The 13,948-nt window shown below is 41.9% G+C and overlaps 1 protein-coding gene across 3 annotated transcripts in view; it reads right to left on the minus strand.

The window, feature by feature from the left end:
• Positions 1-1,632: 1,632 nt before the first annotated feature.
• Positions 1,633-13,948, minus strand: part of TSPAN14 (tetraspanin 14) — a 42,681-nt gene continuing 30,365 nt past the window's right edge. For all 3 annotated transcript variants that reach the window (XM_083440593.1, XM_083440595.1, XM_083440594.1), the window contains 6 exons: positions 10,932-11,078; positions 8,625-8,795; positions 6,878-7,003; positions 6,619-6,663; positions 4,400-4,519; positions 1,633-3,573 (listed from right to left, as the gene is read on the minus strand). In XM_083440593.1, the coding sequence (XP_083296719.1) occupies positions 3,502-3,573; positions 4,400-4,519; positions 6,619-6,663; positions 6,878-7,003; positions 8,625-8,795; positions 10,932-11,078 (681 nt within the window). In that variant the 3' untranslated portion in view covers positions 1,633-3,501. The remainder of the gene's footprint in view (positions 3,574-4,399; positions 4,520-6,618; positions 6,664-6,877; positions 7,004-8,624; positions 8,796-10,931; positions 11,079-13,948) is intronic.

Genomic DNA, 13,948 nt, shown 5'->3' on the forward strand with positions numbered 1-13,948 from the left:
ATCCTACTGTTTCCTAAAAACAAAATCAGCACGTAGTCATTTTTCCCAACTACAGGAAGAGAGTATAGTAAACATAAAGCAGAGAGGCTCATCGGCACTCTCTGGAAAGAGTTTTTTATCTGAGCTATCACAGAAGCACCTTTACACATGCCTGAGGATGTCCTACTACTGGATCACAAAGGTAGAAACACCTCCAGTCACCATCTCTCTTTGGGAGAACCAAAAATATCCAAGAAGCACAACTTGCAAGATGGTTTTGCATCAGCTTGTAAAAACAGCTTTTTTCCATGCTAGCAAATTACAGTGGTACCTTGGTTCTCAACTGCCTTGTTTCCAAATGCCAAAAACCCAGAAGTGTGTGTTCCGGTTTTCAAACGATTTTTGGAAGCTGAACGCCTAATGAGGCTGTTGGCTATTGTTTCCAGGGCACCTACACCAATCAGAAGCTGCGCCTTGGTTTTCAAACATTTTAGAAGTCAAACAGGCTTCTGGGACAAATTAAGTTTAGTGCTTTTGTTTTTGCTATTTATTTTGCATTTTTGGTTTTGAGGCTTTTTCGGTTAATTTGTTTTTGTGACTGTATGGAACCCAGCTCAGCTACTGATTGATTGATTGATTGATTGATTGACTGCAGAAATGGATAAAAGCCCCAATCCAAACAGTGAATACCATCAGTGCAGCTAGGAATTTATTTTTTTTTAATTTTTATCATCTACAATACTGTCTTGTTTATTTTATAGTACAGTACATTGATTATTGCTTTCATTTTATGGATCAATAGTCTCGTTAGATAGTAAAATTCATGTTAAAGTGCTGTTTCAGGGTTTGTTTTAAAAAGTCTGGAACAGATTAATCCATTCTGCATTACTTTCTATGGGAATGAGCACTTTGGTTTTGGAATGGAGTGCCAGAATGGATTACCGTATTTTTCGCCCTATAGGACGCACTTTTCCCCCTCCAAAAATGAAGGGGAAATGTGTGTGCGTCCTATGGGGCAAATGCAGGCTTCGTGCACCTCTCCGCAAGCAGTGGGAGCCCAGCGCTGGGCTCCCACTGCTTGCGGAGAGTTGCCTGCATGCTGAAGCCTGCGCTCGCTGAAGCCACGGCTTGCAGAGAGCTGCCTGTTTGGGGGCTGGGGTCGGGGGAAGCTCGGGCTTCCCCCGCCCCAGCCCCGCGCCTGGGGGGGAAAATAATTTTTTTCCCCTTTATTTCCCCCCAAAAAACCTAGGTGCGCCTTATGGGACGGTGCGTCCTATAGGGCAAAAAATACGGTAAGTTTGAGAACCAAGTACCACTGTACTAAGGACAGTTTTAGATCTCTGCACATTAGCTTGGTTAGTCCATGAAAATGGGCTCATATATTTTCAAGATAATGGTTGTTTAAAATTCAGGTCTTTTTTTAAAAAAAAAAAATACAGGCCACGACCACTTTGTGTGCAATTATGCACATGAGCATTGCTGTAAACCCAGAAGTAGCAGGAACAGCAGGTATAACGGGGTGCAAAGGGGGTAGGGCAGGCTCCGCCATTGTGAAAGATGATCCAGAACGCAACCCCTGCACAAACCAGGTGCTGCCTGATGTTTCTGCCAGAGGAATGTTCCACTTTAAATGAAGGAGACACACACACACAGTTTGCTTTTTGTTGCTGCTGCTTATTCTACATGCAGTAAAAAAAGAGAATCTTACAAAAATTACACAAATACAGACTTTATAAAAGTGTGTTAGGCAGTGTAGACAAGTCTGCAGTCCCTGAAGAAAAATAATCAGGCAACCTCAGAAACCGTTCAACCAAAGTTCAGTCCTTTGTCAGGAAGAAACCAAAGAAGAGTTTTCTAGGGAGTCCCCAAAAACACATCACTGACTTCACTGTTCGGAACTGCGTTCTACACAGGCATTTATGTGGAATGGCTGTGAAGGATGGTTGAAAAGGCACATGCCATCCATTTCAATGAGGGTCATATTAAAACAGCTTGCATAAAAGAAAGCCCATGAGGCCAAAATCCTGAAAAGAGAAATTAACACTTTTTCATTCTCGGTGACAAACCAACTCTTTATGGCAGGCTCTAGAGTAGGTTTAGCTGGCTTATGCTCCACCAAGCAGAATACAGCCCACCAGATGTAAAGCGACTTACAGCAGCTTCTCTAGCAACTCACCTGTTTAAATCAAAGCATTGTGTTATCAGTTCAGCATTCCTATCTGGCTGATGGGCTCTTTTCAGCTTGGTGAGTCACAAGCTGTGTGCAGGCTGGCCGTGGGACCTTGCTCTGATACGGGCCGCAACCTGACCAGCGTAAGAACATCTATTTGCCGTACAAGAAGTGGAAATGACCAGTGCACACTTTTAAAGAGCTTTGCATGATTCAAATACCCCTGAACATCCAATACATCCAATTATTTACACATACCTAGGAGACGTTAGCATATGCATTTTTTCACTGCCACAAAAAAAGATAGAAATGTGGTCCAAAGAGGTATCTAACTCCAGGCTCCAGGTATCTAACAAAATGAGAAACTTCAGTCCAACGGATAAATGGCTTTACGAACTACTACTATATGAAGTAACGTTAGCAAAACTGTACGCCGACACTTTTCCTTGTTCAAGTGTCTATAAATAATGCCATATTAAGAAGGAGATGTGTCGCGAGGAGTCAGCCTTTGACCTTTCCAAAGGAGGCCCGTGGTCTGACGCTGTTGAACGTACAACTGACTTTTACTTTACAAATCCTGGTAGGTAAGGCAAGTCCTTCTGAAGTATCTCCAGTGTTCTCTTCAGATCTCTAGCATCAAAAAAGGACACATTCGATCTGGCCTGATTAAGAGGAAATCCCTCCCTTCTGTACAGTTGATCCCAGCATACAACATCCCCCCCCCCTTTTAAAAAAACCCCAGGCAACACTGTACAAACATGGCTCTCATTTAAAACGCTCACACAGTGCATGCTTCAATCTCTCAACAGGCACAACATTCCCTGAACAAGTTTCCCATATTTAAAGGCATTTCATGTATCTTCCCCAACCCCACCCAAAAATGTGATCATTTGGCATCGTGGGGCTTTATTCTAGGCACTGACCAACTTTTGGAATGTAACAATTCTAACCTCTAAGGAACTACTGTAAAAGGAAAACTAAGGCAACAGTCCTTAGACAGTAGCAGCTTTCGGGTAGGAGCATCTAGAACGGTCCACTGGTGCCTGCTGCAATTTCACATCTGTGTACAGAAGGATGAAGATAAATCTTTCCGAGAGATCAGCATTGTAAAACTATTCATTAGCCAGGTGAGAAGAGGAGCAGGTTCTTTCAGCTCCAGCCTGAAGTAGGATAGCATCCAACTATGTTTTTTGTTGTTGTTTTTTAAGTGATATATTATGGCTTTACGCTCTAGTTGTATCAAGGCTTTTTCTAGATCTCCGGTTTTGTTTCTTTTCTCCTTGTGCTCACAGCAATAGCAGGGGGTGGGGAGAGAACTGATTTGTCTTTACAGATGATCTCTTGTCTTGTCTTCAGAAATGGAAACCTGCCTTCACAGCTTCAATGTCACAAATCAGTGTCCTGGCCAGGAAAATCCCAAATATCTAACAAAGAAGAAAAGACAGACAAAACAAGCACTATTTATAAGAAAGAAAATGTTTTAGCGGTCTGGTGCTCTTTATGAAAATAACAAAACAGTGCAAATTCAGGCTCTTTTGCTAGCCTGTTTCAAACTAGCCTGGAAATAACTGAAGTCCTCGTCAATAGTGCTGGGATACTGCAGAACTATTTAGCCCTGGAAAAATAGGTTAGGCCTTTAACTGGTTTGGAACCAATGAGGTTTGTGCTGCTTTCTTCCATTGAAAAGCACTGCCCACATTTCAAGGTGGAAAACTATTGCAATTGCTTTGCAATACTGAGATTTGTGAGCGTAACTGATCAGTCAACACAACACATTCATTCCTCTATTTTCCTTTAGAAGACCATTAACAGCTGCACAAGGATGTGGGGCAGGGAAGAGAACAACACTCAAACCAAAACATACGGCAATTTTCTTGATCTAAGTGGGTGAGGAACAGAACAACACGCTCAGGCTACTAACCAGCCTGGATTTTACTGGTCCAACCAGTAAAACTTTTTCTGTTAGGAAGGCCATGATCAGGCATCTGGCAAGCCAATGAGAATCTAGGCGCTGCTATGGTCTGGTCCCCAACTTGCCAAATTCTACTCAGGTTCCACTCCTAGTGCTGCTATTTTTGAAATCTGAAGCTAGCAACTCTATTCATGGGATCACCAAATGGTATTTTTTGCACAAATATTTGTCTCTAACAATTCTTCATCACCCAAACACCCAAATCTGTAATAGTACACAGATCTAATCACTGCGTAAGAAATAATATTTGCTACTTCAACAGGCCAACAGGAACTCACCTGCAATAATGAAATTGCCACAAAAATTCCTGCCACGATGTAAATATTCCGGGGCAACCAAGCTTCCAGAGCAGGGATGCAGCCCCTGGTGTAAATTCGTTCTCCCCAAGCGGATACAGGCTAGAAAGAGAAAATAGGAGGAGTCGGGAGAGGGGGGGGGAGAGAGAGAATTTCATGTGTATTTTCTTTTTGTTACTCCCTCTATTTTTAAGAAAAGTAAGGACAACAAAACTGGAATCTCCTTGCTATGGGCAGGGCTGAACTAAAACCAATTAAAATTATGCACCAAGAAGAGCTAGGTTCTACAACCAATATCAAATGGCAAAATCTCTTACTTTGCATAATCTATTCTGCTATTTTTGCTCTCTTGTTGTCTTCACTGTAACAGTAAAAGATAACCAATGAAAATCTTATTCAGCCACCTCTTTAGCTGTGTGGCTACAGAAAAAATAAAGAAGTATGGCACAGGTAGTTTAAAAATGCTTTCTTTTGATTGTGTTTTAAAAGATATGACAGATGTAACCTCAGGAATTTATCTGTAACTTGGAGAATTTATTTCTCTAAAAGTATCAATTAATATAACCCACCTGCTACAATATTCAAAAAGAGCTAATATGGGGACGTGTCAAACTTTTGGTTATGTTTATTGGGAAATGTGGGGAAAATGTTTTCTGACATATGTCCTGTGACTAACGTAACGTGACCAATGTAACATGTGAAAGTTAATTGCTAGACACCCACAAATAAATGCCTCCAAACAAGACCTTGTGCATAGGACAGTTGACTATACATTCATAAGTTGCAGCCCACTTCAAGTCTGTGAGGAAAGTTGTAATGCCCACAGAAATTTACACTTAGCTGTGGCAACATCCTAACTGTTTCTTTTCAACACAACATTTTTCATCATTTGCAAAGAAGTCCCCGCCCCACAACTTTTTAAAGAAAAGATTTCATACTAATGAATATCATATTGTATCGTCTGGCCAACCAATTTGCTATTCAAACTCAACCATAACAAAGTTTCCAACAGACACCAGTACTTCAATAGTTGTTTCCGCTTCTACACTTCTTCTTTTTTACAGGATAATCACATTTTCCACTGGGAAATTATTCCCTGTGTTTGTAGTGTCCGTTGTAAATTATACTAAAAATCCATTTACACTTTCAGACCCCCTTCAACCTTTGACAGGGTCATGCTGTTCGCTGGGGCAAAAGAAGTGGCCTTCATCTCTAGACCAGGGGTGAGCAACCTCTGGCCTGTGGGCCAATCTTGACTCACCAGGCTGATTTGACCTGATATCTCACAGGTAAGGGTGTAATTTGTCCAAGGCTACTTTGTATAGCTCCCAAACACTGTGATATACTGATATATCACAGTGTCTGAAATAAGGATGGAGCTATGTAGAGGCATAATCTGGCTTCAGTTTTTCCCACATTGCAGTTTCTACATAGCACGTGTGCACACACACACACGCACACCATGATTCACGATATATTGCCAGGTCAAAAACTATAAAACCAATATCACGATATGGACTTTTGGACGACATATTGATCTATCGCCCAGTCTTAATAGGAGTGAAAGGAATTTGGAGAAGCAGGCAGTCCCTGCTCTCTCATACATTGCAAGAAAGAACTGAACATCTTAGCGCACCAAAAAAACCCATGTTCTGTTATTTTATTGTCATTTCCAGTTTGCTAACAGCCAAAAACTCCTCCAAATTGCAAGTACATGCCAAGGGCATATAACAAAGAAGTACAGTCGTACCTTGGTTCTCAAGCGCCTTGTGACTCAAACGTCGCAAACCCAGAGGTGAGTGTTCTGGTTGGCGAACATTTTTTGGAAGCCGAACATCCGACGCGGCTTCCAGTTGAGTGCAGGAAGCTCTTGCAGCCAATCGAAAACTGTGCCTTGGTTTTTGGAAGTCGAACGGACTTTCGAAACGGATTCTGTTCGAGAACCAAGGTATGACTCTATTGGGAAGACACCAGCCTTGGACAACTATGGTTTCCAACATAATTCTGGAAAGGCTACTGATATGACATGATCCTTCTTGCCTCCTATTCTAGTTTCGTGCATCAAGAATTTACCAAGTTCAATTGCCTGATGCTTCCTTTCACAGTGGCCGTAGCTCCTAATCCCTTGTGGGAAAGCCAAACTGGGGGTGGGAGGTAGAGCGGTGATATATGAGACAAACAGTAGCATCAAAAATACTCACCAGATTTCTTACATCATAGCCACACTGTGTGTTCACAACCTTTTGCTGAAGAGAGAGGAAAAATAGGGGTGTCAATATAGCTTATCAACCATGCCAAGATTTGGATGAATTTCTTATTTTAAATCAGTATGAAGGGGCCTTTGCGAAGCAGCACACATACAAGACTTTAGAGGACATTTTACGCGCTCAGTTCAGGAAACACTTCCTTTTTCCGAGCGCCAGTATTAATACAGAACTAAGACGGCAGGAAATATCTCACAGCGGGATCTTGGATGCAGCAGGAAAAAGGAACGCCACATCTCTCACGGCTCTTGCTTGTGCTACTGCAGTTGAAGTATATGTTCAGGTTCCAGTCGTTTGGCTCCTGAGCACCACAACAGTTATTCTGCAATAGATAAATCACTGTGTTAGACTAGGGATATACCAAGGATTCAGTACCTGTATCAGAAAAATCAACAAAGAGATTACATGCATTGAATCATAGGGGTGATGTAGATGATTTTGTTGAAACAGGGCATCCTGTTATAAAATAATTTACTGATAATCATGAAGAACGGCAACTACCGAAATCACAGATTGGACTACTGAAATCACAGATTGGCAAACTTAACTAGATCAATCTGTCCTGAAGGGGGGCAGTTTGTGTTACGATATAGAAACAATGCTGCTGGGAGCTGCTTGCTCGAAAACATCACATGATGTTGGGACTGTCTGTGGGAAACAGAGGGCACCGGAATTAGCTCAGAGTGTAATATGAGCTGTACAGGAAGTGTTTGTTCTCTCGACTGCTGGAGTTTGAAGAGAGCAGTCATGTTTTTTGTAACGCTGCAAAGACAGAAATAAAGACATGTAAATACGTTTCTGTCTATCTCTTTCCCCTGCCGGGGGGGGGCAGGAAAGAGGGGGGGGGTGTTCTTCTCACGCTGAGAAGGATCGCCTATCGCGACCCTGCCTGGATCTTGCCGGGAAAGCAGACAGGGAGGTCAACAGGAGACCAAGCCGGGTGCCTGGGAGAGTTGCCAGTTTCTCCTGATAAAGGCTTGATTTCCAACAGTTTGGGACTTTGTTTTGGTATTCTTTTCTCTCTCTTTTGTAATTTTTATATACTGGAAATCAAAAAGACTGTTTTTTGTTTTTCTAAAACATGTAGTACAGCCACTCCCTAAGGCGGCAAACCCAACTATCACATCTGTTTTATGAACAACATACACAGAAGCGTTTGGGGGAAAATTACGTAGCATTCCCATTGTCACTAAACTATGAGGACATTTTATGTTTCTGTTTATTTGATTGGGATGGCGCAGCTGCTGGACAGAGAGATCTTATGTCAAGAGATAAAGCGTACAATCAGTAAGTTCACGTGAGATATGTGTTGCTGAATTCAAGACTGCAGAGAGAAGCGGTCAAATATCTGAATACCCCTTCCATGTAAACTGCTTCCTGCATAGTCGACACGTCAGGGCAAATCTTCTAAAACAGGCTTCCTCAACCTCGACCCTCCAGATGTTTTGGGACTACAATCCCCATCATCCCTGACCACTGGTCCTGCTAGCTAGGAATCATGGGAGTTGTAGGCCAAAAACATCTGGAGGGCCGAGGTTGAGGAAGCCTGTTCTAGAAGATCACAACTTCCATTCACCCTTCATGGTAAAATTCTTCAGGGAATCCAATACAGTGGTACCTCGGGTTAAGAACTTAATTCGTTCTGGAAGGTCTGTTCTTAACCTGAAACTGTTCGTAACTTGAAGCACCACTTTAGCTAATGGGGCCTCCTGCTGCCGCCGCTGCACGATTTCTGTTCTCATCCTGAAGCAAAGTTCTTAACCCGAGGTAATATTTCTGGGTTAGCGGAGTCTGTAACCTGAAGCGTCTGTAACCCGAGGTACCACTGTACATGGTTCAGGTCAACAAGCAGTTCATTTTCTTTCTCAAGAACTTTTTAAAGACCCTAACTCACTACTGTTTTCCCAATGAAAAGTCCAAGCAGATTTCTCAAAGCAACTTACCAGTTTCTGCAACGAATCAATGAGGTTCTGCAGGTCAATATCATCTCGGTAAGACTTAATGTTGTTCTTGAAAAACGTCTCCACCCGGTCCCTCACCCAGTCTTGGAACAAGAAAGCCAGGACAGCTGCTGCCAACTCTAGGAGAAATATTAGCACAATCGTGCCACAGAACTGCAAAACAAAGAAGGGGGGTTGGAGAGAGAATGAAATTCTGCTCAAAACAGAAGCAAGCCAGTAGTTCTCCAAAAATGTTCCAGGGGACCTTGAAATCCCTCAAGAAGACAATCGGTGATCATGACCAAAAGACCACTACTGATCTTCCTCTCTAATACACAGGACTTGGGGTGGGGTTGGTTTCAACATTTAGACAGCCTTAATCTAATGTATTGAAAAATCTGCTCGCATCTGCGTCCTATAGGGTGAAAAATACGGTAATATTTTAGTTTCCTGGTTATTGTGTGGCTTTGAATGTATTACATTATATTTGATTTTCTTCAATAATGTTTTGCTCTGGGTTGTTTTATTTGATGTTTTAATGTATTGTAAACTGCTTTGGAATTTCCCCCCTTAAAATATAAAGTGGTATACATATAATCATCATCATCATCTAAATCATATAAATTTATATAAACACACACACACACACACACACACGATTTAGTATACAGACACACACAATCATATAACACTGTGATGCAATTCACAATACTTGACAAAGAAATAAGGAAAAAACAAGACAGGGAAAACTGGACTGTCCAAAATAGATGCATTTGCAAATAGAGGTAACCCTTTTTGATAACTCATATATCAGGCTTATATGAGCTAGCAGAGAATCTGAATATAGGTAACAGTGGCTAGCAAAGCAGAAATTTTAAACTTACAGCAAAAACTTACTGGCTTCTTAAGCTGCTCTGATAAAAGTGATGCTGAAAGTGGCAGTTGCAGAATTTTGAGAATGGAATGCTCATTCACGGAAGCTAAGAGATGCTAGGTTTGAGGTCATGCAGTGTTAATGTATCCCAGCAAATACACCCAGAAGTTCTCATTTTTTTTGCTAACACCTCAGTAACAAATACTGGTAAGTCTGACAGAATTAGAGTCTGTCTCCCTCGTTGCTAACTTTCAAGCGAAACAATCCTGTTCACCCCGGCATTTGATGGCTAAAAGACAGTGTTCCTGGCAACCCTGAGGTCACCTGTTGACAATGTTTTTAAGGTTCTTTTTTAAAAGTTTTATGACTGCTGTGTCTGCCACTCTGGGATCATCCAGGAGCAAGGATGGGGTGTAAATAAAATAAATAAATGGTGGTTCAATGTGTTTTTTTAAAAAATATTGACATTAAAAATTTAAGGTCATATATATATATATAATAAATGTTCATCAATGTGCCGGCCAGGCGCGTACATGGATATGTGGACCACATGTCTGGAGCAGCACAGCAAGACCGCCCTGAAACCATTTTGACTCCCAAACTGACCAAATGTTTTCTCTGCAAGAGGGAGGGGGTGGGGGAGCCTCCCCGTTGTCTCAGAAAGTGGGTAATCACCATCTCAAAGGAATGGGCAGACTACCAGGAAAGGCTATCAGATAAGGCATTATCAGATATCCTGGCAGACAGGAAAAACAACAACATTCAAATTTCTGTTGTAGACCGCCTTTTCTGTGATGTAGGTATGATGTTTGTGGGGAATGGTCTTGAGCTCCAGGGCAGGGAATTTAAAATGTCTATATAAGGGCAGGCACACCTTTGTTATGGGTCCTCCTCCTTTCCTGCGTGTGAGGGGAGCACCCTGTTGCAACAGTTCAATAAAGATCAGGCTTACAAGCTGCTTTGCTTCTCAATATTCTCTGGTTGGCCTCTGTTATTTCCTCTGACTGATGGAGAACCTACAAATGACTCTATAAGGGCTCTTGTGTCCCCCATAAGGGAATAAGGGCAGATTTTTGTTTATTACAATATGATTGTATCTAATCTTATACAATCCTTGAGATTATAGGAGACAGCCGTTTAAAGACTTCTAACACTCAATGTTAGGAAATGTTTTTCACTACGCTACACTAAGACTCCAGAAGCAAAAAAAACCCACCAAAACAAAACATCCCTTAATTCACCGCCCACCAAGTAATGCTGTCCTTCACTGACAAATTCTCTAAAATGTGTTGATTAATCTACTGGCTGTAATTAGGATGCTTTCACTTGACCTAGTTCTACCAGAATTGCAGAGAGAAATAAACAAACCCCAAATCCTGACTGATGGGGACACTTCCTGGCTAGCAAAACACACCCCCAACAATCCAGTTACTTACGAATTTCAGGAGGCAGATGTTCTCCCTCAGGGCTCCTACACAGCCAGCAAATCCCAGAATGAACATTACTCCGCCAACAAACAGGATAAGGACCACGGGGTCAAAGCCATGGAGGCGGGTCATTTTGGATATGTCAGAGAGCACCCCCTAAAACAAAGCAAAAACGAGAGTGAGAACCTGCTCCTTGTACTAATCAGTTACGACGTTAATGAATTAAAGCTTCCTAACATTCTACTGCAAGGATACCATATACCTCAAAACATAATTCAAAAGCAGGCCTGTATCATAGAAGGATATGCATTGCTTGCATAAAAGGCTCAGTGCAATTTAATTTCCATTAAATGTTAGGGGTGGGGGTTACGTCAATCTCCTCACAGGGTATTTAATTGCAGTAACCCCACATACCATGAGGAAAAATATTTGAATAAGACTTTAGGTTGTTTCACTTACTATATTTTTAATTACCTACTATATTTCACTTACTATAATTTTAATTACTATATTTTAAATGGCATCAAATGGCTATGGGCACAAAGGGAGCCTGGGCTGGCCTCAGCTCTTTTGGCAGGTACACACTCCTGAATTTGTCATCAGGAAATGTCCCTAAATATCAGGTTCTGCCAACCAATCTAAGGACCTTGCAGCCAAGCCGGCTTCCACTAGGTGGCACTAACAGAATGAGGAGTTGCAAAATGATTTTTATTTCTGATTTGGACACAGCTGCCAGCCTAAGACCCCCATGCAGTCATTTCCCTGCACCTGAGACAAAACTGCATCATTTCTGGATGGATTAAATAACTATCAAAGTAATAACTGTTTACTGCAACACTGGGGTATTATTATTAATAATAATTATCATCTTTCTGACATCTGGTTATTTACATTTCAAATAAGCCTTTATTTATAGGCGTTTGAGGTTTTCCCATCAGGTACATGCCCTCAGTAAAAAAATTTGAAACTTTGGGGGGGACAACACATCACAATGACTAGGAGTTTCAGAAAGAATTTAAGAAGAAATGTGAGCAGATAGTTCTCTCAAACAGTGATTCGTAGCATCATTCAAATATGAGCTGCTTCGCGGGAATTCCCGTTGGAATTAGCATTGTGTTTCCTTTTAAAACCAACGTCACCAACTACCAAAACATTAGAAGGGGGGCAGTTGCACAATGAAGCTGGTACCATCGAACATATTTGGTGGGCAGAGACAGGACAAGTATTTAATTTGTGTGACACGAAGCTCTTTGGTTTTTTTTAAAACACACACACAGATCCAAATAACAGGAAGTGGCAATGAAAAAAAGAAACACCCTAGAAAGCCTTGCACAACCTTTAATACCAGGGTGGCTGGTGGCTGCTCCATAGCGGTTTTTGTGATTCTTCTCCTTGCACAAGTGGAAAAGCAACCTTGGGTTGGGGTTTGCCTTTACCACGCAAAACTCTTTGCAATATCCAGGAGTCCTTCGGTGAGCAAAAGGGACCACCCCCAAGTGGAAAGGCACTTTTTGATCCAGCCCACTGAGAGTTCTTTGGAACGCATGAGAGCATACGGAGAGCCCTGTTGGATCAGAGGGCTGACAGCAAATCCCAATCTACCTTCTGCCCACATCTGTTCTTCTTATTTGGCGATCACTCATAGCCAAGTAAGAATGTCTTCCATAAACAGGGTTTTAACAATGAGTCCATAAGTGACTTATGGAGGCCAATTCCGGATCCGCATGTCCTTCCACAGTGGGGACATTGGTTTCCTGGTGGGAGTTGATCACAGTGTTGATTTGCCAAGCGTGCCTTCCCCTTGGCATGTTTCTCCCTTGCGTCCTGAGTTCGAGTGTCTTCAAAACCCACCTTTGGTAAAGGCTGTTCTCCAATTGGAGCGCTCGCAGGCAAGTGTTTCCCAGTTGTCGGTGTTTATATTACATTTTTAAAATTTGCCTTGAGACAGTCTTTAAACCTCTTTCGATGACCACCAGTATTACGCTTTCCATTTTTAGGTTCGGAATAGAGTAGTTGAATTGGAAGACGATAATCAGGCATCTGCACAACACGACCAGTCCAACGAAGTTGGTGTTGAAGAATCATTGAATACTACCTATCACAATATCACAGGTAAAAATGCCCACAGTTTGGATATGGAACACCCCCTTTTCTCATTCAGAATTGCTTCTCTTCCTGTCTTCATCCCTGCCTCACTCTCCTAATGATACATTGATAAACCCACTGCCTGAATATACTCCACTGGAATTTCTATGGTTGCAATGGTTCAGAAGGTGCCTTTGGAGTGGCAACAAATCGCAGCAAAGTATCCCAAGATCAGCAGTTCACCGGTTGTATTTTCTCCATGAGACTATTTACCTGGGAACAGTTTATGGGTGAGGGGTTGGGAGGGGTAGCATAAAGCAGGCTAACTAATAAAACTCAGCAGCTGAATACAAATAGCAAAACCAGAAAACTCAAAGCCCAAAACATTAACACTCTCATTAAATGCGATAAAACATTGTCATTACTAAGCGGAAGAAAACAATTTCAGGTTCCAAGGCCCTGAAGATCAACAGCCTGCCCAATTAAAATGGCCAAATGTGGGCTGCTGATTTTTGGTGTGAGTAATAGCCATATGATGCTTCCCTCCTACAGAACTTGTGTGTGTGTGTGTGTGTGTGTGTATGTGCGTTAAGTCAGTCCTTGGAGGAGAAAGGGTTCCATAGCAACTATTTTTTTTCTGGAACTCTGCCCATTTTGTGTGAAGCTTCAGAAATAGCCTATCATTTAGAAGTTAAATGTAAATGCGCCAAATATCCCCTTGCCTCCTTTTTCCCGCCCTGACCTGCAAATCTCATCATCACCCTATGGTTAACTGCAGAACAGCCAGCATGTCTAACAAATTCAGAACCTACAATCATGTAAAAGAGGGCCCCATTTTAAAAGGGATTACCTTAGCACAAGGAATTCAGAAAGGATGTTGGGCAAAAGGGCTGTGCTTTATCATCGTCAAACCAAGCCCCACAGAGGCAGCAGGAGTGCAG

Source organism: Podarcis tiliguerta (genome assembly GCF_965153285.1).
Source record: "Podarcis tiliguerta genome assembly, chromosome: 5".
NCBI lineage: Eukaryota > Metazoa > Chordata > Lepidosauria > Squamata > Lacertidae > Podarcis > Podarcis tiliguerta.